General features: G+C 41.2%; 1 protein-coding gene across 3 annotated transcripts in view; it reads left to right on the top strand.

Moving 5' to 3' along the window:
- Positions 1-24,142, top strand: part of CEP112 (centrosomal protein 112) — a 373,207-nt gene that overhangs the window by 333,614 nt on the left and 15,451 nt on the right. For all 3 annotated transcript variants that reach the window (XM_032457024.1, XM_032457025.1, XM_032457026.1), the window contains one exon: positions 769-858. In XM_032457024.1, the coding sequence (XP_032312915.1) occupies positions 769-858 (90 nt within the window). The remainder of the gene's footprint in view (positions 1-768; positions 859-24,142) is intronic.

The following is a 24,142-nucleotide window of genomic DNA, read 5'->3' as shown; positions in this document are numbered from 1 at the left end:
ACTCAGTAGTCTTAATTGAATGAATTTTATTTTAAGAATCCATTTAGCATCTTTGCAATCACCATCCCATGTATTCCGCTCACTGTAATTTTCCATGTATTATGTCTGTAATTACATTGGATTGTTTGATTGGATCCTGTTTCTTCTCTAGTTCACCTATTTACTTAAAATAGTAATTGGCATAATGATATTTATTGATCTCTGTTGTTCCTAAATTCCTCCCAGATTAACCTCTATTTGATTTCCAGCAGCTACTTGGCAACTGAAAGAATTCATCTCTGTCTGCTTCTTATAGGCTTCTCAAAGTCCACGCGTCTTCAATGGCTTAATAAATTCCTTTAGGGTTACTGTGCTTTACTCAAATTACCATAGTGTAATTTTGAAAAATGTCATGTTGGTCCAATATTACAATTCCTAGCTGTCACAACGCTTTTCAGAGTGTGTGTGTACCTTGCAGGGGTACTAACAGAGCTATTTTAATTAGCAATAGCTTTACGCTTTATTACATGCTTGTGGGTCTATGCTGGGAACATAGGAGATATTTTTATAAGATGAACTGACACCTGCTAATGTGTCTGTTTTGTAAGTTTGGAATTTTTAATACTAGTTATTCCTAAAGTAGAAAACATCTGGGCCTGAGAAAACTCTTTGGAAGAGCAGGAATAGACTAGAGATCTGAAGCCTTTATAATACCAGTTCAGGTAATAAAACTCTTTTTTTCAAGGGCACAAATTTTTAATGTGTTGTGTTTATCTTACATTGTTTCAGGCTTTACAAGATGAACTAGAAAACCGCTCGAATCAAGTGCGATGTGTAGAGAAAAAACTACAGCACAAGGAATTGGAGTCACAGGAACAGGTACTCTCCCGCCTGGCCGGTTTGTTTGTTTGCTTTCTTTAGGTCAAAGAGCTTATATATGTCCTGTTTCCACTGGGATGCTTTGGCTACAAGTAACAGAATGCTCCACCCTTGCTAGGGGTAAACAGCAAAGAGATCTATTGCCTTACAAAACCGGAAGTCTTTAGGTAGGGCAGGCTCCGGGCAGAGAGCCTTGGGGCCCTGGCTCTGCTGCTCTCTCATCCTCATGGCTCTAGCTCCTGTGTTGGCTTTATCCTAAAACCAATTCCAAGGTAGCCACAGCCGCTCCAGGCATCCCATGCAGATCTAGTAATATCTGGAGGCAGAAAGGGACTGTACATTTCTGGGGTCCCCTTCTGAAAGGTAAGGGGACCTGCCCCAGAACCACCACCCAGACTCACCTTCCTTTTCATCTCACTGGCCAGAACAGATCACATGCTCAGCCTGGCATGTCCAATCCCTGACAAGAGGACAGAGAGTACCAAAATTATTTTATTTTTTATATTTTTAAATTTTATTTTATTGAGTTATAGTCAGTTTACAATGTTGTGTCATTTCCAGTGCAGAGCACAATTTTTCAGTTATACATGAACATACATATCCTCATTGTCACATTCTTTTTCATTGTGAGCTACCACAAGATCTTGTATATATTTCCCTGTGCTCTACAGTATAATCTTGTTTAGCTATTCTAAAAGGGTACCAAAATTAGCCTAGACCAATTAGGACCTACCTGCTGGCGCTGGAATTACAGGAGGAAGGATAACATGAATGAGGAAGAGGGTAACGGATGTTGGCTATGCAGCCGACAGTGTCTGCCATGTCATCATATTAAAACAAATGGGCATTATTGTACTTAGAGGCATAAATCATGTTTTCTTTTGAACTTTAATTTTCTCCTCTTTTCCATTATGTTAATAAAAGTAATTTAATATAACCAGAATAATCTGGCTATGACAATAGCTAATGACCTATTTCATTTTCAAGTGACAGCATCATTTTCATCCAATTCTTTTAAATTTAAACTAAATTTAACTAAATTTAAACTATAAAGTCGACAACATATCATAAGATCATAAGTCTTAATGAAACTTTTTATAAGTGCATTGACGTCAGGCTAACAAGTCTTCTAAGTGCCCCAGTCTTCATGGACGGAACCCACCATAGGTATTGGCAGATGTTTGCACTTCGGCTGTCTCGAAGTAAATTCAGTACAGGGATCTTGGGTTAGGTCACTGTGACCTTGTCAGAGGCGTAAGCCCTGAAGTAGGGCTGGGGGGAAACTTTTGTCATCTCTGGAGTTGTTCACAAACAGGACCCTGCAGTAGAGGATTGCACAAAACGTTAGGCGTAAGCATCTAATAGGTGCCGAGTGATAATGCTTACTGAACTGAACTGACCTCCGACAGTTCCTTCTACTGTCTAATGTGTACCCCGTATCATATAATGTCACGTATGGACATATGTATCGTGTATCTAGGATATGTATTATAAAGAGTGTATATCGTACAGTTGATAATAGGCTAATGCTAGGATGAAAAATTAATAATAACTGTGTTCATCGAAGGCCTACAAGATGAGAGACACTGTACAAGAAACGTTACACATATCAGTTCACTTATCCTGCAAATGACCATATAAAGTTCTCCCCATTTCCCAGCTGGCACACTAAAATCCAGAGACGTTGAGTGACTCATCCAAGATGATATGGCTAGTAAATAGTACAGGTGGCTTCAAATCCTGGTTTATCTGAATTCCGAACCTTTGCTCCTCTCATGAACGTTTTTAAGTTACAGCATTTGTAGTTCATAAAAAAGCTGCATAGCAGTGACAGGGAAAGAGGATTTATTAAGGTTGGCGGGAAAACAAACACACCGCCCCAGACACCTGGCACAGTAGACAATGCCATTAGCTCTCAGTGGGCAGAGAACAGCAAAGAGCAAAGGGGACGAAAGCAGAGCTGACTTGGCCACAGGTGAAAATGCCTCCTTAAATGGCAGCCTGGCCTTCAGGTGGGACCGGCACAGGTTTAATTGTCACTGAGGTCAGCTGAGCTCCCCTGGCTGGCTGGGGTGCCTGTAACTCAAATGAGACAAGCATCTTAAAAGCAGGAAACGGTGCTCCCTGGAGGACCGGGCCTTCTCCAGTTTGTGATAAAATATGACTTAAGGTAAAACTTTGTTGACATCACTCTAATTCATGGCAGAACTTCACACAGAAAATTCCATAATATATTGAGAGTAGGGAAATTAAGAAATCCCAAATGAACAATAGGGAAGGATTCAGGAACCACTCTCAGTCTTATTTTATTGACTTCTTTTTGATCATCAAAGTTGCTTTCATCTTTGTAGTGACAATAGCTTTCTAGACTATTTCTTACACTAATTCCTGATATCTTCTCTTAGGCTGCAGTTTAGCAAAGAAATGTCAGGAAATACCCAAGGGTGAAGTTGAGTATTTCATAATCTTTGCAACCATGAAATGTTGGGTTCTTTCCACAAGATTCTAGGGTATATAGTGAAGCAAAAATGCCAGTTGTTTCAGTAAAACTGAAGACCCAAACATGGGCACTACATAGATACTATTCATCTCTATTTAAGTTGATTTAACTTTTATTTTATCTAAATTTGACCTTTCCATTTGTGACACTCATAGAAGTAGTCAAAAATAATTCGACCTACAGAAGTATCGTCATGTACGGTTTTTAGGGTCTGCTTACATCATGCAGTGACTGAGGATATTTAAAATGTGAAATTGTTTGTGATTTTCTTTTTTGCATCTGTCAAAGCAGTTGCCAGATAACAGTAGCTAGCCTGACATTAGCCAATCAAACAACCAAAATGTGTGCAAAACAGCTTCTTGGAACTTTTCTTCCCTTTCTTTTCAACCAAATATTGTTATCCTGATACTATTTGCATAAAGAATCAAAATTGAAACTGGCAGAATTACAGAACACAATTTCCTGGGCTGCTTTTATTTTAACTTGCTTGCTTTTTTTAAAGGGGGGGGGGTGTTAAACTGTTTCTGTTTTTCATTTAAGAAAAATTCCTGTGTTTTGATTCTATAAAAACAAAAAAATGAATGAGGCATTCTAAAAGTTGTGTTTTTAATTAAAAACAAAAAGCTGCTTCTCATCAGATCTTGATGGGTGGTATCCTTGCTGCCCACCACTTGCCTCAGTGTCATCAACTCTCTCCTCTAAGTCCCCGCCCTCAGCAGATCTGTCAACGGAGTGCCCAGGGCAGGTTCGTTCATCGTGGATACAAAGGGTTAATTCGCTCCTTACGTGGAGTCAAGATAACACAAACAGAATGAGCAAATACCAATTTTCTATCTAAGTCAGCCTTCCAGAGACATATCTTTCCTGTAATCCATAAATAGTAAATGAAAAAACATCATTCTTTTTATCCATACCAGGAGTTAATAATTTCTAATTTCCGATAAGATCCGAGCAAGAATCCCATAATTGCAGCGAAGGAAGGGAGATCAGAGTTCTGATCAAACTTCCTCAGCATGCAAGGAAACTGAGTCATCAGGAAAGGATGTGACTCCCCTCACACGGCAGTGGCAGGCCCAGGGTAGGACTGGACGTAGGCTGCCCGCTCCGGGATCTTACTTTCCATTATACTGAGCACTGTGTAAAATGGACCTCTGCCATGTAACACTTGGGTTCAGATTATATATAAAACTAAATCTCATTTTCAGAAACAAACAATGTTTTATTATTCACACAGAGATTAAGTGATTTGCTAGTCCTTGCCAAAATAATTCAGTCTAATAAATCACAGAAAAGAGAGGGAAGAAAAAAATAGTCTAAAATTTTAATTGGTGTTCTTAACACCATACAAAGAAAGCATATAATGATCACAAAGGCGTTAAATAATGTCAGACTTGAACCTAATATAATACAGATAATAATATACATGTAACAAAACCCCTACTTTGAACTGGGTGTTTTAAGTTTTGAAAGTATGAATAGCTTTGATTACATTGATCACTCGCTTTCCCAGAAGATTATTTTAAATAAATTAGTGAGTAGAAACAATACTTCAGGACCTAATAAATAAAATACAATGCTGTGCATTTCACAGCAAGGTCTTACTTTTTTCACTCAACGTTTCCCTCCTTTGACAAGCGTATTGTGTTCGACCATAGCAGGTACTGAGAAGAAATACAGAGGAGTAAGTTGTAGTTCCTGCCCTCAAGGAGTTTACAGTCTAGCAGAGCAGAGGAGATATGTATCAAGCGTAGGTTTCAGGCAGGGAATTTAAAGGAAGTTCTTTTTCTTCTAAAAGATTTAGAGCCTCAGATCACAGGCTATGGGAGGGACACAGCATGGATGCTGCCCACCATCTTCCACCAGCACCTGTTGAACTGAAGTGCTATAGGGCCTTTCTGAGTTTCATCCTCAAAACAGTCTTGCCCGCTCCATGTCCGTTTCCTCTGTGCTCATGTCACACTTTCTGTGGAACTCCGTTAAAGGCTTTCCTGTCAGACTCCCTTGGTAGATGTTTGCTCTTTGAGAGTGGGCCCCTGAGCTGGGATTGTGTCCTATTTACCTTCTGTCTCAGCATTTAGCCCAGAGCCTGGCCCATGTGGTGCCCAGTGAGTTCATGGCAGAACGAAAGAAATGAAGGAGGAGGGGAGGGGGGGTTAGCAGCATCACACGCTACAGTGAGTTTGAGGATGAAGTTCCAAAAGCCACTGACCTTGAGCAGTGATTGACAGATTCTTCCTAATGCATCTCCGAAACGTATTCTAAGTGGACTTTTCCTACACGTATTCTTGTCCATGTTGAAACAAATATGAAAGATATTCTTTTATAACGTTCATCTGGGATGAGCAGGATTACTGAGCCTTCTCCTGGCTTATCTGTGGACCCTTGGTTATTTCCCCAGACACTGCACCAAAGGATTCATAGGCCAGGGAAAACCAAGAGGGACCAGGATGCTCCAGCTCCTGCCAGCCCACCTTTCCTCTTTTTTTTCCCTCCAGTAATTTTTTCCAGCTTTATGGAGATATAATTGAGAAATAAAATTATATATATTTAAAACAAACAGCATGATGATTAGATATGCATTGTGGAATGATTGCCACAATTAAGTTAATTAGCACATCCATCACCTCACATAGTTACTCTTTTGTGTGTGCTGGGAACGTTTAAAATGTACTCTCTCAGCAAATTTCAAGTGCACCTACAGTATTACTAACTATAGGCCCCATCTGTACTTTAGGTCCCCAGAACTACCTTATATCTGAAGATCTGTACCCTGTGGCCAGCAGCTCATTTCCCCCACCCTCCAGCCCCAGGCAATCACCATTCTACTCTGTTTCTATGAGTTCGACTTTTTTCTTCTTTAACTCCTTAGATGAGTGAGAGCCTCTTTCTCTGCCTAGTTCATTTCTCTTAGCATAACGCCCTCCGGGTCCATCCCTGTTGTCACAAATGCCCACCGTTCTGCTTGTCCCTAAAGCAGGACAGACTTCCCTTGAAAATCTCTCCCACAAAAAATGCCCTCAGAAGGCCAAAGCAGGAAGAATACCAACTGAGTCCTTTATTTTCTCTGCAGATAAATTTAGCATTCTGCTGCTTCCTTAAACCCAGGTTCCTGGCTTTAAGAATAAAACATGGTCCCTTTGGTACCAATAGCTTTGGGGTAATGTTAAACATTCTGGGAGTGCCTTAGCTCCTTCCGCCTGTTGTACCATTACAACTGTTATCATTTGTATTCCCAAAGACTTCATTGGCCTCCCACAGTGCCCAGTGATCTATCGGGGAGTAACGTGAACATTAGGAGAACCAACATCAATATATTTAAAGCTTTCGTTGGATAGCACTGCTTATCTTTAAACCACCTCAGACATCATCAAGGGTAATCAACAAATCCAGAGGGTCACCGGCAGCCTTACAGAGGAAGATGCTGTGTAGACAGAAAATCAATTAAGCAATAATCATGTCAATTGTTAAAAGGAAGATTTGGTCTTTTACAGATTTCCAAGCCTTTAATTTCCATCTTCCATCATGGATTTTCAAACTTCACAGTGTAAGCTGCTGTTGGCTAACTCATCTGCAGTGAAGTCTATTTAAAAGTACTAACAGCTCAAAACTATGTTTTATCCCTAAGCACATTATGAAAACAGGAATAATAATTGAAACAGAAATATAATTCAAAGACTTTTATTGACTTTTCATGTTTAATGGTTATTTTTCTGGCTTGTTTCAAGTAATTTTAATAACCACAGTTTATTTACAAAATTCAGGCTAATTCTTTTGTTCCCAAGCCAACAAAATATGTTTGTTCCCAGGCAGCTGGTATGAAGCATCATTCTAAAATTTGAGTTGTTGCAAGGGATAGAACCACATTTAATCTGGGCCATGTCTTATTCTCAGTGAGAGTTTGAATACTTGCCCCTGTTTTCTGAAAAACACTTGAAGCGTGGTGTCAGGGACGTAAGTATTTTCATTAAAAGATACATCTCATCAAAATATTCCTTATAAATCAGCTATTCTAGTAGATTTTAGTAGCAAAGCAAGCCAAACACTTGTACCTAAAACCACCACTAAAAACCAAACATGATGATCACAAAGCCATTTTTATGGAGAGCTTGAAGCAGCTCTTCTGGGGTGAATGGGCTCTGCGTTTCATCGTTGCTTTCTTGAGATTCCCTTTGTTTTTAACTTCACTGGAGGAGAGAGGAGGTGGGTCCCTGGTGCGCCTGCCGCATGGTTTTAATCCTCTGCTTTGCTGACATATCAAATCCAAGTGTCAGCAGCAAAGCAGCCCCTGCGTCATTGCAGCTGTTTTTCCGTGAAGCATTTTCTACATTGCTGAAGGGGCTCTTGGTCCGTGCATGTCCGTGAAGGCTGGGGACGATGAGGATAGGGGTCGGGGCCACGGGACCGCACAGGGCCCTGGCCCAGGGCAGCCAGATTCACAGCCGGGCTGCGGCTGCTCAGGGCTGTGTCTCGGCTTTCACGCCTGTGACCGAGTCATGTGATAATGCATTCTCACTTCTTTTGGTCTGACCTTTTTTTAAGGTAGTTTTGGCTTTCATTTTAGTCTTTAAAAAAATTAGTTTCTAAATCAAAAAATGATTTTATCCAAATGATTCACTCCCAATCAGTAAATTATGGAGGCCCTCAAAGAAAAAGCAGGAACGAAAGCTTGAAAGCAAGTGGGGTTCTCTACCACCTTTTAAAATTGGTGAACAAGAAAAATGATCAAGCATTAACCTGGGTAATCGAATATAGTCTCCCAGGAAGATAAAAAGGAGACCGCATCCCTGAGCAGTGTGCTATCAAGGCTCATTTTTCTGGCAGCTACTAAGCACTGAGTTCATGGAATTGAGTGAGCAGCTGGAAAGAGGAAGTAAAAGAAGAGATAAATACAGAGATGGTAAAACAGGGTGGGTGAGTCAGCATGGTAACAAGGGAAACATTTGAGGACTATTTATTGTGCTTGTCACGTTCAGCAAAGAGTATCAAATATTCTAAGATACCACTTACTTGCAATTCCTTTTCTACTGTAGTCCAGTCAGAAAAAGTCTCCTTTTCCTGTTGAGGAAGGGCTATTTTGAGGTAGAAGCAATTGAAGTTGTTTATTGTCAAACAAATGACAGAGCAGAGGTATTTTAGAGGCATCAGATATATACCAATTTGAATTAGAAATAAGGAAATCAAGGTGACTCTTTTTTTTAATACAAAGGAAAATTCAGAAGTTTGAAAGGCCATTTGAATATACTTGCCTTGTAAATCACCTTTCGGGTTTCTGTACAGAATTAGAGGACATAGTTCTGATTGGAAAAAAATATTATTAAAAAATCTTCAAGTGCAAAGAATGATTTATTGAATCAAATGGAAAAATTAGAACTAGTGAAGAATATAGTGTCATTGGCACTATTAAAATTTTGTGAACTAAGAGGCTGATTTTGAATCAGGCAACCCAGTTCCTGCTCAGCTAAGAGCATATAGAAACTACATGAAAAACTTGGTGTCCTAGGAGCTTCTGTTCTTATAATAAAGGGAAACACTGTTTGAAGATCCATTTTTGGTTTTGTACGTCAGGTTTATGCTCAGGTTTTTTCAGAAATGATGTGGAGTAGTAGAGAGACTACGATGGGAGATTTTTAAATTTTTGATTAAGAAGTAAGAGAGGAATTTGCAGCATGTTGGTGTGGGCCCTGACAGACTCATGTTGGGGGGGCTCTACCCTGCTCAGGTAGCTAGTGAGGCGTGTGGAAAAGAGGGTGCAGACGTCAGGCTCGGACACCTGTGCTGGCTTTTGCAGCAGCAGAAAGTGATCTGACGAGGGGTGCATCAGGCCTGGCACTCCCTGTGGAACCGGAGCAGCAATCCATCTTAGTTTTCTACCCTTCAGCTTTAAGATTTTATTTGAATGAATGCCTCTGCAGAAATAATGGGAAAATATTGGGAAACTAGACCAAATGATCCCAGATGCTTCATTTAGCACATAAGATGTTGAAGTTTTGCTTGATTTGATCAACAGAGAAAAATAAATGAGATGGTAAATCAGAACATGCCATGATAACTAAATGACAGCTCAGAGTGAATTCTTTTTCTAAACGCCTAAGTGATACTTTCAACATTTCAGTTCAATTCAACAAATATTTTCCTGATCACCTATGATATATCAGCCTCTTTATTGGCCTGATATATGTCTGTGAACAAACTGAACAAAAATCCTTGCTCTTGTGAAGCTTAGATTTTAATGACAGGTTCTTCATAATCTTTTGCATTTCTATATAAATTTTAGATGGGACTGTCAGTTTCCAATAAGTCTTCCAATCCATGAACATAGTATATCCCTCTGCTTTATTTAAGCATTCTTTAATTTTTGTTATATTTGTATCATTTTATGTAAAGCTATCTTGCACATTTTATGTTAGATTTATTCCTATGTATTTGACATATAGTGATGCCATTTTAAGTGATATTATTTTAAAAATTTTATTTTCTCACAGTTTGTTGCTGGTTTTTAGAAAAACAGTTGACTTTTGTATAGATTCCCTTTATCACATTTAGGAGGTTTCTTTCTTTTCTTACCGAGAGTCTATTTTTCTTTTTAAAATCATAAATGGATGTTTCTTAAATCTTTTTTTTAAGAAACATCCTTTTGGAGACTTTTTTTCCATCTGTTGAGATAACCCCTATATGAATTTTGTCCTTTATTCTGCTAATGAAGTGAACTTCATGTTTTGCTGGATTTTGGTTCGCCAGTACTTTGTTTAGAATTTTTACATCTATGCTTATGAGTGAGATTAACCTACAGTTTTCTTTTATTGTGATGATCTTACTTAATTTTGGTATCAAAGTTTGCTGGTCTCATAAAACAAACTTGAGTGTTCCTTCTTTATCTGTTTTCTGGAAGAGTTTGTATAATATTGATAATTATTTCATCCTTAAAATATTTGGTAAATAGAGCCATCTGGGCCTAGAGTTTTCTGTGTTGGAAGATTATCAGTTAATTATGGATATACTTTCTTTAATGATTATAGTATCAGATTTTCTAGTTTAACTTCTACCTAATTCTCTCTTCTCTTTTCGAGACTATATATATGTATATGTGTATATATGTGTGTCTGTATATATGTATATATACACACACACACACACACATATATGACCTTCTAACTATATTTCCTATGTTCTGTATTAATTCTGGTTGTTTTAAAATCTAGCTTCTGGTTCACTAAGTTTCTCCTTAGCTGTATCTAATCTGCTGTTAAACCCATTCTTAATTTTGGTTATTATATTTTTTCAGAGCTAGAATTTCTACTTAGTTTTTTTTTTTTTTGTTTTGGGGTTTTTTTGTTTGTTTGTTTGTTTGTTTTTAGTGTTCTGTTCTAGGCTAAACATATTTATCTTGATTCTTTTAAAGTGTAGGCCTGATAACCATTATCTGGACTTCACTTGGTTCTTATTTCATTGTATTTGTTTCTCTTGGCTTTTGGTCGTTTTGTCTTGCTTTCTTGTGAGCCTAGATACTTTTGATTGAGTGCCAGATATTTTATATTGAACTTTATAGGAATAATTTTAGACCTAGGATGATGATAATTTCCTCCAGAGAGAACTTACATTTGCTTCTAACTAGGCAGGTAGTGGCACTTGCCATCTTGAATAAACAATCCATTTTCAGGGATTGAGATGATTTGAAGCTAGACTTCAGTTTTGGAGAGGTCTGGCCTATTTCCAACTCACTCCTGCTCCTAGCATGGGATTATATCAGGCACTCATCTTTAGTGAGCCCTGGACTGCAATTTATGTTTCAATGGCTTCTTTTGTGAGTCTGTTAAAAGATCTGTTCAGCTTCTCAACCTCTCACCAACCAATCTAGAATTAGCAAAGGCTACAATGTTAAAATGTCCCCAAATGTCAGACTTACAAGTTCTCTTGATTTCTATCATCTCCAGCATTGGCCCCATAATTCTTCCCTGCCTTGTTAGTTCCCTAATACCTTGAAGCAGACTTGGAAGAAAAATAATTCCATTATGAGAAGCTTCTATTAGGAGAAGTAGAAATCTGCCACAGATCTTCCTTGACTTATGGTGGGGTTACAACCCAATAAATCCACCATAAGTTGACAATATTGTAAGTTGAAAATGCATGTAATACACCTACCCTACCGAACATCATAGCATAGCCTGCCCAGCCTTAAACATGCTCAGAGCACTTACATTGGCCTCCAGTTGCACAAAATCATCTAACACAAAGCTTATTTTATAATAATGTTGAATATCTCATGAAATTTATTGAATACTGTACTGAAAGTGAAAATTTTCAGAATGGTTTGTATAGATGCAGAATGGTTGTTAACATATTGGTTTTTCACCCTTGTGATCACATGACTCACTGGGAGCTTCTGCTCACTGCCGCTGTCCAGCATCACAAAAGAATGTTGTATCGCTAGCCCAGGAGAAGATCAAAATTCAAAGTATGGTTTCTACCAAATACATACCATTCCCACATCATGGTAAAATAAAAAATCATTAAGTCAATCCATCATAAGTCAGGGACCATCTATCTGTATTTACATTCCTATGAATTGTTTGATCACATTCATTGCTAATCTGTTCTATTGATTTGTTTTTCAAGTTTGATTGATACAAATTCATTTTCTTACTTATTATGTATACTAATGATTTGTTAAATAAGTTACAAGTACTTTCTCCCAGTTGCTTATCTTTAATTTTTTTATTTGGTATTTTAATTTTTTGAGAACATTGTCTTTTATTTTTTCTTTATGATTTCTAAGCTTGCTTAGGAAGGTTCTCCCTACTCCAAGATTATAAAATATATTCTTTTATTTTCTTCTAGGACTTTATGCATTTAACTCTTTAAGCCACCTCAAATTTATTGCTATGTACCATGTGGTATAAGGGTTGCAATAGCATGTTCCCCGAAGGAGATCCACTCCCTAATCCCTGAAATTTGTGAATATATAAGTCACATGGCAAGAGACTTTGCAGATATAATTAAAGAATCAATGACCTTAAAGTAGGGAAGTTACCTCAGGTTATCCCAAGTAGTGAGCTCAATCTAAACACATGGCCACTTTAAGGGCAGAGAACTTTCTCTGGCTGGAGGCAGGAGAGATGAGGCAGAAGGGGAGATTCTAAGTATGAGGAGCATCCAATGCACCAGTGCAGATTCAAGTTGGAGGGGGCGACGTGAGGAGGGTTGCAGAGGGCCTTCAGGGGCTCCCAGAGGCTCCCAGCTGAGAACCAGCAAGGCAATGGGGGTGTCAGTCCTGCAACTGCAAGGAACTGAATTCTGCCTACAACCTGAATGAGCTTGGAAGCAGATGCTCCCTCAGAGCCTCCAGATAAGCGTCTAGGCCAGCCCACACCTTGATCCTGGCCCTGGGATACCGGAGCAGAGGGGCCCGCGGGGACCCGCAGACTTCTTACTCACGGAACCGGGAGGTGATGGATTTGTGTTGTTTCAAGCTGCTGAATTTTAGGTGATCTGTTACAGCAACCATAGAACGCTTATGCAAGGACTTTACCTTATTTTATTTCCAAATAGATACCCAGTTATTGGTACCATTTATTAACTGAGATATTCTTTCCCCCACTTGTTTGAAATGCTACCTTTGTCAAAAATCAAATTTTTCTGTGTGCACATGAATCTGTTTGGGACTTTGTTGTCTTTCCTGGTCATCCATTTCCTGGGCCAGCATGAGTCATATATGATGGTGCTTAAGAGCGTGGACTCTGGAGCCACCGGGCCTGGGCCTAGGTCCCTGCTCTGCCACTTCCACTTCCTTGCTGTAAAAATGTAAACAAATGAGTTTACTTTTTTGCCTAAGTTTGCCTGTTTTGAAAATGGGTTAATAATAACCTGGCCCACCTCATAAAATTGTTGTGAAGATTGTCAGTTATTACAAGTAAGCCCTTTAGAAGAGTACTAGGACATAGCAAAGTATTATCTGTAGCGGGAAGTTTTCCCTCATCCTTTTTTTCACGTTTGCCTTAGTTATTCTTAAGCATTTGTACTTTCTTATGAATCTTGGAATAACTTCCATGTTTTAAGATCTCAATAATTGTTTGATTGGAATTGCTCAATGCAGTTGGCCCACTCTTATTACACCATCACGAATTAGTCTGGGAAGAATTAACACCTTTGTGTCTCTGCATTTCGTTAGGTCTTCTGTTGTATCTGCTGCCTATCCATCTTTCATCCCTCCACGTTTTTGTTATTGCACAGGCTGGGGCTCTCTTCAGAGGAGCACTGAGGAGTAGGAATGATAGACTGTGTCCTTGCCTTTTACTCAGCTCTGATGGGAATGCTTCTTAGGTTCTGCCCAGGTGTTCTGGTTTCTGATAGTTACTCTGTTGGATTTAGATGCACCACTTTCATTGTAATTACTTGTGTACCCGTTTTGTCTTTCCCATTAAACTAAGACTCCTTTGAGGGCAGAGGGTATATTACAGTAGGAATACACACACACATGTGCATATATATATATACATACCTGTATATTTGTTGTGTGTATTTTATATATATCTGCCCTGTGGCCAGCTTTCACTACAGAGAAGATAGAGTTGATCTCTAGTTGGTATAGGGAACTTATACCAATCAGACAGACACACAGAGAGCCTCAGTCCTCTTGCACATGTGTAATAGAAGCACCGCTCCCTTCCAGCTTGTCCTTACACCAGTCACAGAGTGACTTCTTGGCCCACTCTTACCATACCATCGTAGCGTCTCTTTAGATACAGAGAGGAACCTCATCTCTGAGGAAAAGGACCCCCTCTGTAGGGAGTCAGAGAGAACTCCTCTTACCGCATGTGCTCACTCTCTCCCAGTCCCCCTTCTGGAGCTGGCAGACTGCAGTCAGGGGGTGTCTTTTCTGTGATGTCACTCTGTGGTCTGACCTTCAGATTCCCGGCCCGCTGACTACTGTTTCCCGTTTTGCCACCTGCTTAGAGTACTTCCCTTTTCAGCCAGCTGCATACTGTTTGTTTTGCCCACCCTCCACACAGCCAGACAACCCCAAAAGGCATCTGAGAAATGCATTTCCCTTTAGAAATAGCAGTAAACAACTCTTTATGTATTTGTATATTAGTCTGTTATATCTCTTATGTATATATTCTTTATAATTGTAAATTACTCTTTTGAGGACAGTAATGTGATGTAATTCCCCAATCATTCACATTAAGCTTAATCTTGGTACCTCCCCACCCCCACGCCCAGCCATGGCATCCACACGGTGCTTTGCACGGGGTGCGCATTTACTGCTTGATCAGTATTTGAATAATACATTCCATACGTTTTTGGATTGAGTTGGCTGACAGATTTATTATTCTGAACTAGTGTCTACTTCATTTTCATCAATTTTTAAAACTGCTAAATTTTTGCTTATGCGTATACTGACCTTTTTAGTGAATCTTGCCAAAAATTGATTGTAGCATATGTGAAAATTATGTTAGTTAATTGTTACCGGTTCCACTTTGTGAGCTATGGCATTTAGGAGCATCTAAATCTGGCGGAAGGTGAGGTTAGGTTGAAGCTGGAAGGACACATGAGGTGTTTTAAAGTTGGCATTTTGGGGTATTTGGTTTTTAAACAGGTGACAGATAATGGTAAAAAGTGTTTGCATTTGTGTTTACAAAGATGTTGCCAGAAAATAGAAAACTTCCTGATAATTTAAATTATGAGTTTTTTTTTTTAATTCCAACTGACTTAGAACAATATACAGAAAGTAACAATGAGTTGACCTGCCTGTCAGAAAACCCTGGCTATGATGTCTACGCCACCATTAATCAGAGGATAGAGTGTATTTTGAAAGTGATGAAATGCAAGTTTTCTAGACCCTCTTTAAGCATCAATAAACCTCAAAGAAGATATGCCTCACTGAAGAGAGAAACGACTTATTTTTAACAGGAGAAGGCTCTTATTCATTCAACAAACGTTTACTTAATAGCTGCTGTGTGCCAGGCACCATTAGCCCTGGAGCCTGAGTGAGACCATCTTTTTCTGGAGGAGCCCATCACTGAGTGGAGGAGATTCTCAAAGTTCACTCGCATTGGCTTGTTGACACGCATCGTCCTGGTTCTCTGCTCCCTTTTAGATCCTGCCTTTTCAGTCTCTTCTGTTGACTTCCGATCTTTGGCACTTCCCCATTATCATAGGTAACCTGTTTTCTGGTCTCCATTTCTTACTTCTTCCAGCTTTATATTCTCTCCTCCCCAGCGATACCATCTATTCCCGTGGGCTTCGGCACTCATTTCTTGCAGTGAGTCCCAAATTTCTACTCCAAGGGCACACGTCTTCTCAGACTAAGTCCTGCCTTTGTATCTGCGTGGTGACCTGTGCATCTCAATCTGGCGTATCAGTCTCTAGGATCCAAAAGCAAGGTCTTGAGAAAAAATGCTCCCCGATGCCAAATGTAGGTTTTCCAGCTGATCTAATATTTGGGGCTCAATGTCATAACATCTTCAAAAAGAAAGAGAATGAGCCGCTAATAATAATCAATAGTAATAGAACATCTTAATACCAGGCAAAGTCAAGCTAGCAGTGTGATGTCAGTGAAGACTGACGGGCCAGCTGCCCCTCTCCCAAAATGCTTCCCCTACCCACTTGCTGGAAACTGAAATTACGAAGGCAAAATTTTAGGTTCTCAGGGACCAGAACTTTATTTTTTCAATTAGAGAGACTCATTAGTGCAAGTTATCCCTCCAAATGGTCACCCCTCAGAGCCTTTCCCAAAAGGCAGTTCTGCTGGGAATGAGTGGTGAGAAACTGTGAAAACACTGGGCATCAGAACAGGGTGAGGAGGAGGCAAGATTCGTGTGGCAGGGAGGACAGAGGAAGGAGAGACCAAGAAGAAAGCACCGCTCGACTGTCTCGCATAGTGCTGGCCTGAGAGTCAGAAAGAGCCCGTCCAAACCTGTCCTCCGCTAACAGGGTGGCACTAAGTCTTAACGGGAATCAGTAGAGCTGAACTGGGAGAAGAGAAACCTTCAAATGTTAGCAAAACTGGAGGGAAAAGGATCCCCTTCTGTTCCATCCCAGGAAAGGAGGGGAAGTAGATCTGTCTTTGTGTTGTTGTCAGAAGGCGCTTTGATTCTTTTTCGGCCTGTGTAATCCCAGGAATGTTGCTCCCCAAAAGCCGCGTGCAGTCGGGTGGTTTTAAGAGCTCTCTCTGCCCTTGTGGTTATGAATTATATAGACTTTTGGTGCTTAACTACAAACAGGGGATTTTCCAGGTGGGGGATCGGAGTTATGAAAAGAAAAATGCTGAAATACAAGTCACTGGGGTAATAAGGTCTCTTGGATGTGGGTAGAAAGTTCCTGACTTAGAGCCGAAGGCTTACTGTGTATATTGAACAGCTCAGCATACCTGGAGGGCCCTGGGAATTAGTCAGAGGACAAGGCAGAGGTGGTTTTGATGTGTGAATTGTTTGCAAACCAAAAATAAATTTTTTAAAAATAAATGGCCTTGTCACCAACTTTTAGCTTATCAAACGGGGTGACTGTCCTATGAAGTGTCCTGGGCATCGGGCCCCAGTCTGAAGGGCAGGAGTGGCTGCTGGGACAAGCCTTCCCAGGCGATGGCAGACTCTGCCAGCCCGTGATGCGTGTGTGACTACGTTGTCGTCTGTTTTGTTCTTCACGGTTTTACCAGTTACTCAGTATACAGATATTACAAAATGATCTTACTTCTTTTTCCATTTCATCTAGTTGTATGAAATGTAAAATATATTCGTTCCTAAAATTAATTAGCACCCTGATTCCCACTGCTGATTTTTCGCTGCTCTTGGATTCTTCTCAGCAGGCGTGTGTGTGTGTGTGTGTGTGTGTGTAGGGATGTTTTTTAAATGCAGACCCTTCATAGAATAAATTACAGAGGGACAAGAGAAGGGAATATGAGATTTTGGAGTTTGGGGGTATTTTGTTATTGTTTTATTTGTTTGGTTGAGTTTTTTGTTTTGTTTTGTTTTGGGGTGTTGATTTGCTTTTGTTTCTGTTTTTTGCTTTCTAGTACATCGATCTGAGTGGGACCACAGCTGTAGTCAGTTCTATCACAGATACCAACTCAGAAAATAATCATTTTATTCCCTCACCCCATGGCCCTGAAGTTGTGATTACTCTGTGTAATTCACTGGGCTTCTACACTTGGTTCCCTGGGCGCTTTCCCAAGCTTGTTCAACCATTAGCCTCCTGGACTTCTGGGTTTAAGTACTGTCAGATCAGATTTAAATCATAGGTTAAAGCTTGGTGGGTCTGTCATTGTCCTCAGTTTAAGAAGTATTATAGAGGTCACGACACTGCTACAAAGAAGGTGGCACCCATCCGTCACTTTATAAAAGGGAACACTGTGGTATGTGTTGCACCGAAGGCCCCAGCCTCACCAGCCCCAGGACCCAGAGAACCAGCAGTGCGCTCGTTTCCTCCACTCTCTCTGTACGTCCAGGGATGGGCAGTGCAAAACCAGATGTAAACTATTTTTCAAATACTCCTCTGACTTAGCATTAAATTTCCTTTAGACCAGATGCCAGTGTTTAGATAATATCCAGAAGGATCCAAAGAGAAGGAATTACTCATCGTGTTTCATTCATATAAAATCTGAAATAAAGGGGGAGAAAAGTACAAAGAAACCAAAGTACCTTGGCTATGCTTTGCCAGACTATAATAATTTGAAAAGAACATTGCCTCTCTCAGAAGTGAAGTGTTCTTTTTCTTTAATTATCAATTAAATTTCCCATTGTTTGTTATTAGAGCTTTTCAGTAAAAACAAAGACAGACCGTTGTAATTTCTCTTGCAAAGCAGTTTGGTTATGTTTTCGGGAGATTGGGCAACACTGGCTTTAAAGTGGCTCTGTCCTTTAATCACTTCCATTTACTTCTTTTATTGATTTATACCTTGCTCGCTGCAATTACTGCTTTGATGGCCTGCATCAATTAAGACACACAGCAAAGAACTAAACTCTTGACTTTGAATAAAGTTATTTTCTGTGGTGTTCCCTATGTGTTGCCAGAAGCTTCACCAGGTCCTGAATTACAGGGCCAGTCACTGGCAGATGATCAGCAGTATTGGCTGCTGGGTACGTAGGTCTCCTGTAAGACAGCAGTCGTGTGAAAAAGGCCCCACACAGCGTAAAACAGAGGCCAGCGAAAGGTTTGCCAGCAGTGGGAAAGGTCCGGTGAGGTTAAATAGCATGAATTTGTAGTTGACCGTATCAAAATAGTGTGTGTGTGTTATTGTTGTTTCCTTTCTGCAGCAGCAAAAGATAGCTTCAGGATGGAGAAAGCAGGTGGCAAGGAGTACCCAGAGCTGGGGTTTGGCCCAAAGGACCCAGCAGTGTAAGGTATTAGCGTATAAAGCCTAGGTTAAGTCAGCAGGAGAGTTCAGGAGAGAACTGTCCCATCAGTTTGGAAAGTAGGGAGGCTGTGGGTAGCCAGAATGGTCATGCTGATAAGAGTGAGGAGGTAGACAAGCTCGTTGGAAATGCAGAGGTTGGTTTGAGGGTCAGAGCTGAGCAATCCAGTCCACTCAGTGGGGTGTGGCCGTTTAAACAGCGGCCATCATTATGTGGCTGGCTGGCTGATTGGGCCAGCAAAGTCAAGGAAGGCCTTTGGCAGAGAATCTCAGCCCTGGCCAAATAATCCATTAGAAAGAGCTGGTTGAAACTCACACTGCTTTAAACAATTAGATTTTTTGCTTCATGTAACTGAGAAGCAGTATTGGCTTCAAGGGAGGCTTAATCCAATTACTCAGATTATGTGACCAAAAGCCGGTTGCTCTGTCTCCATTTTTTTGGCTGTGCTTCTTTATTGTTGGCTTCATTCTCTGCAAGTTATCTTCCTCGTGGTTGCAGGATGACTGCTAGCAGTTCCAGGCTCAAATCACAGAAAAAAGAAAGTTCATTGGCCCAAACTCCAATCCTAGCAGGGACCTGGAGCAGTTGGCGGGGGAAAGGCGGTTCATGCATCAGCACTGGGTTAGTGAAGTCAGCCTTCGCCTGGGTCCTGAGCCCCCTCGTACTGGGTCTGCACTAGTAAGAGAAATCCTGCTGCTTCCAGGTGCTGGGCTTCTGCTACTAACATCCCTCCCTTCCTTACCTGCATTGCTCATCAGCTTGTGAGGGCTGGGCTTGCAAATGACAAAAAGGCTGAGTGACACAGCAGAGTGGGGGTGAAAAAAGTCTATAGTGTGGAAACAGGAGTCATTAAAATCAAAGTGGTGTTACAGACTGGAGATTGTATCCCCCCCAAATTCAGTCTGGAGCCCTAAACCCCAGTGCGATGGTATTTGGAGATGGGACCTGTGGGAGGTAATTAGGTCCTAGAGTGGGGCCCTCGTGATGGGATGAGTGCCCTTGTGAGAAGAGAGATCTCGTTCTCTCTCCACCAGGTGGGGACGCAGCAAGAAGGTGGCCGTCTTCAAGTCAGGAAGAGGCCCCTTGCCAGAACCTGCGCTGCTGGCACCCTGATCTGGGACTTCCCAGCCTCCAGAAGTGTGAGAAATAAATGTGTACACCACCCCGTCTATAGTATTTTGTTATAACAGCCTGATCTAAGACAGGTGGGAACCAAGAAGCCAGAGGTGCCCAGATGGTTCATCTGTAAGGACCCTGAATCCCTGACAGTGTCAGCAGGACTGAGAGGAAGACTCTGCTGGGAATTTCGACATTGTCTTGGACTCTGGATTCTCCATCAGTCACTATAACCATTTCCTTACCAAGTTGTGTCATTTCTGCCGCTAAAAAGTCATTTTTGACTCTGTTCATCTTTTCCGTCCTCCTCACTTCTCCATCCTCCCCACTGACACCTTTGTTCAAATCCTAATCACCTGTGTTTGGATGAAATAGCCTCTCCATCACTGGCCTCCCTGCCTCCCCTCTGTGAGTAATCTTCCTTAAATACCACTGTCATCATGTTTTCCCCTGCTTGAAAATACAGCTGGCTCCCACTCCCTGATGGACTTCTCTGCCAGATTTCTAAGGGTCTCCATCGTCTGGATTAGATGGAGTCCAATAGAGGACAGTCCACTATTCTTTCTAGGCAGTCCTCAGCACCTCTAGTCAGGCCTTCTCTGAGTAGGCTCTGGGTGTCCATACCCATCACATTCATCTTCCCCGTGGCTCATGCTTTGTTTCCTTCACTTGGAATCTCCTTTCACCAAATTTCTGCCCATTCAGTTGCCATCCTTTGCCATGCTATGGGTGCTCAGCTAAATACTCACCCTCTCCCTCAGACCTTCCCAAATGATTCCATGCCACGAAGATCTTTTTCTTTATCCAAATTTCTGTTATACTCAGTTTCCTCATAGCTGTTTGTGGACTAATTTTGTTTCCCAAGAAAACTGAAAACTCTTTGAAGACAGGTTTTAATTCTTCCTTTGTGCTCCCCACAGAGCATAGACTGGTAAACTGTCTATTTTAGGGGCTCAGCATTGGTCAGGGGAGGTAAAGAGGCACAAAACGTGTGTCCAGTTCTGGGCATGCCGTAGGCTGGGCTTCCGAGGCAGCTCCACCCATGCTGGCAGTTTCCCACCTAACCATCCACCAGGCTCTCCCGTCCCATCCCCATCAGCATGGAATCATTTAAATTAAGTAGTACAGGTTGCTCCAGAAATCCTGAGATGGCAGTTTACAGACCTCTGTGCCTGAGACCAGCCATCCTTCGATATTTTGCTCCTGATCCCTAGACAGCCACGCTGGCCACCCACCTTCTCCCAGACTTCTTAGGGACAGGTGCCACATGTGACCCAGAAGCACAGTTGAGCTACACTCTGGGTAGATGAAATTAAATGTTCCAGACGAATCTTCCAGAAGTTCTTATTCCATCAGACATTTAATTCCCTTAAGGGACGTTTAAATTGTGTGTTAGCCTAAGTTCACAGTACATCAGCCCTTCTATTTCTGAGATCACTGGACCAAGGTCACAGAAGCCACTTTTAGGACGGAGACTTGGGCTTATCTGTCTGAGTATGTTAAATCTTTCTGAGGCCAGAGGAAACAAGATTAATTTTCTCAAAGAAAATCTTTGAGAAAAGGATTTTCTCGAAGTTGTGGAGGAAAAAAGTTAGCATAATGCAAGATAAAATAGTATCCTTATCCCCCAAATCTTAAGCTTGTTGCTGCCAAGGTCGGTTTTAAATACATATGCAAGATAAAAGAGAGGGAGTGAAGCTGCTGTGGAGTCCTAGGGTACCACTGGGTGCAGCTACACCGGAAGACCCCTCTGATAGCAGCCTCCAGTGGATGCAAATAAAGCAAAAACAAACCCTCCCGCATTCTAGCCGAATAAGAAAAGGCCTTTTCTGTTCGTTTTCACAGAGAAATGAGGTAGTTGAAATTTCCCCCGTAATATGTTTTACCTTGAGGGCCAATAAACTTGAAGAATAATATTAGTCATAATATCAGCATCCAATATTTAGGCTCTTTTTCTCCCAAATTTTTTTGGAGAGTGATTTTTTTCCCTCTGTCATTGAAGTAAAAAGCTGTCCCAGTGAGGATCGTGTAGCCCTCGGCCCCCAGCGATGGTGGAGCGATTTTTCCCTTCGTCTTTTTACTCTGAACCGTGGATTCTGCTCAGACATCATCAGAATATGATTCTAGATTTCAGTACGTTTTTAATATTAAAGCAGTATCTTCAACTGAGAGAACAAACTCTTCCTGCTCTTTATTTGACCTTTGTTGGTTTGATGTGTCGTAGAAAAAGATCTGGGCAACAGTTTTACAAAGAATGCATGGAGACATATTCCTGGAAGAATGCACTGGTGAAAATAATGGCGAAAACAAGATTAGACGAGGAAGCCTGTTGCTCAGCCTAACAGACTGTTGCTGTCCCCGCACAGTTTCTTAAGGTCGTGTTGGTTTTGTCTGAGTCAGGAACAATGTACTTAAGTTTTCTAAAGATATTTTAATGGGACTGTTTCTAACAGAAATTTTACATTCACGTCTGTCCAAGCAGACCAAGCCAAGTTAATATGCATTACCACTTTATCTGATTTGTAAAAATAGAGACCACCATCTCTCTTAAAAGACTGAGAGTGAACCGCCCTTTGGCTGGCCGTTTCCCCATCTCACCTAACACAGGTGTGGTGCTGGTTATGTGAGCCTAGATCTGTGTCTTCGGCTATGTTCTGCTTCGTGCAAACTCCAGCCTGCATAAGAGGCAGGCAAAAATGCTTTTATGTTGGCCCTCCCCCCCCAAAAAATCCATAAAATGTTTTCAAACTTCAAATAAGTAATGATGTAAACTTACGTTTTAAATGGCATTGATCTCCGTGAAACATAGGACTTGTCCTCAGGGAACCCATAGTCTAATAGGAGAAAGCATTGGGTAATCAAGAATTATATTATGTAAAAAAAAAAAGAATTATATTATGTGATAATGAAGTAAAAGAAGGGGCGTTGGGGTAAGGAAGACCTAGATGTGGGTGCTAGTTCAGCTGCTAATTAGTTAGCTGTGTGACTGTGGTAAGATAGGAACTGCTCTAGGCCACTTCTTCATGTGGAAAAAGCCATCAAAGTACCACATGGAATTAGTAGGGAGATTAAAGAAAATACAATATAATATTTTATGCAGAAGAGTGCAACATGGCGCCTAATACATGGAAAACACTCAGTGAATGTGCATCGCTGACGGTGATGGCGGTGAGCATCATAACAATCGTAACTGTCAGATGCATACGTTTTGAGGCATCGTAGAGGAGGGAATGGTCGCCTGGACTGGAAGGCTAAGGAAAGGTGTCCTGGGGAAGGCTCTATGTGAGAACAGTGAGGAACAGAAGGGATCCAGAACAATGTGTGCGAAGGCATGAGGCACAAAATGGCATGGGTTTGGGGAAAATGCCAGTCGTTACTGAAGCCCAAGGTGTCCTGGAAAGTTAGGCTAAGATCAGCTCGAGAAGGTTCTTAGGCCATTCATATGTGCCAAGGAGGTTGTCTTTAATCCATAGCTAAAAAAAAAAAAAAAATTAAAGTATTTTTATGATGGGGGAGTCCGGGACAAGTTGATCAGATCTGCATTTTAGAGAAATTGGTCAACAATGTAGAGAATCAGTGGATGAAATATCTAGAAGCAGTACAACAGCAGTAGGTTCCTTTCCCTGTAACAGAAGTCAAGATATATTAGTCTCCAGTCAGGAACCTTGAGTTTTCCCACTGTCTTCAGAATAAGGCATAACCCTTCGAGTCCTAACCGCGTGACCTCCACCTGGCTCGCTCAGCCCCTGCCCACTGCACCACCTCCGTCCACCGCCGACCACCTGACAGTCCCCAGACGTGCCACACACGTCCACCTGTGTGCCTCCCACTCTTCCCTCACCCAGCGACTTCTTTTCCCTTCCATCCATCTTGAAAGCTCCTACTCATTCTGCAGCACCCAAAGCAGGTCTCACCACCTCCATTATCCCACTTAGAGGTCATCAGTCTCTCCTATCCCTGTCTTTGGCCTATGACACGTCAATTATGTCTTTACGTAGCTCCTTTTTACATGTCTCGTGTAAGAAGTGTAGGCTTCGGGAGGACAAAAGCCATTTCACATGCACTTTGCCTACCCCACACAGAGCTGGGCCGAGTAATCAGCCGTAAACGTTGGCTGGCTGCAGCCCTGGCCGTTGGCATTCAGAAAGCCTAAATGAAGTCTTTTGACGACTTCAGTTCTCTAACTTTTAGTTGAATGAAAATTCCTTTTATCTCTGCTGTGTAAAGGTGAACAACTCATGAATTTAGTCAGTGACTGTTCACAATGGTGTTGTGAAATGTTCTGCTGTGAGGTTGTGCGGTCTCTGTTCCCGTTCGTTGG

This window comes from Camelus ferus, chromosome 16 (genome assembly GCF_009834535.1).
Source record: "Camelus ferus isolate YT-003-E chromosome 16, BCGSAC_Cfer_1.0, whole genome shotgun sequence".
In the NCBI taxonomy this organism is placed as follows: domain Eukaryota; kingdom Metazoa; phylum Chordata; class Mammalia; order Artiodactyla; family Camelidae; genus Camelus; species Camelus ferus.
The sequence above is the reverse complement of the archived record's forward strand: the minus strand, read 5'-3'. Positions and strand labels throughout refer to the sequence as shown.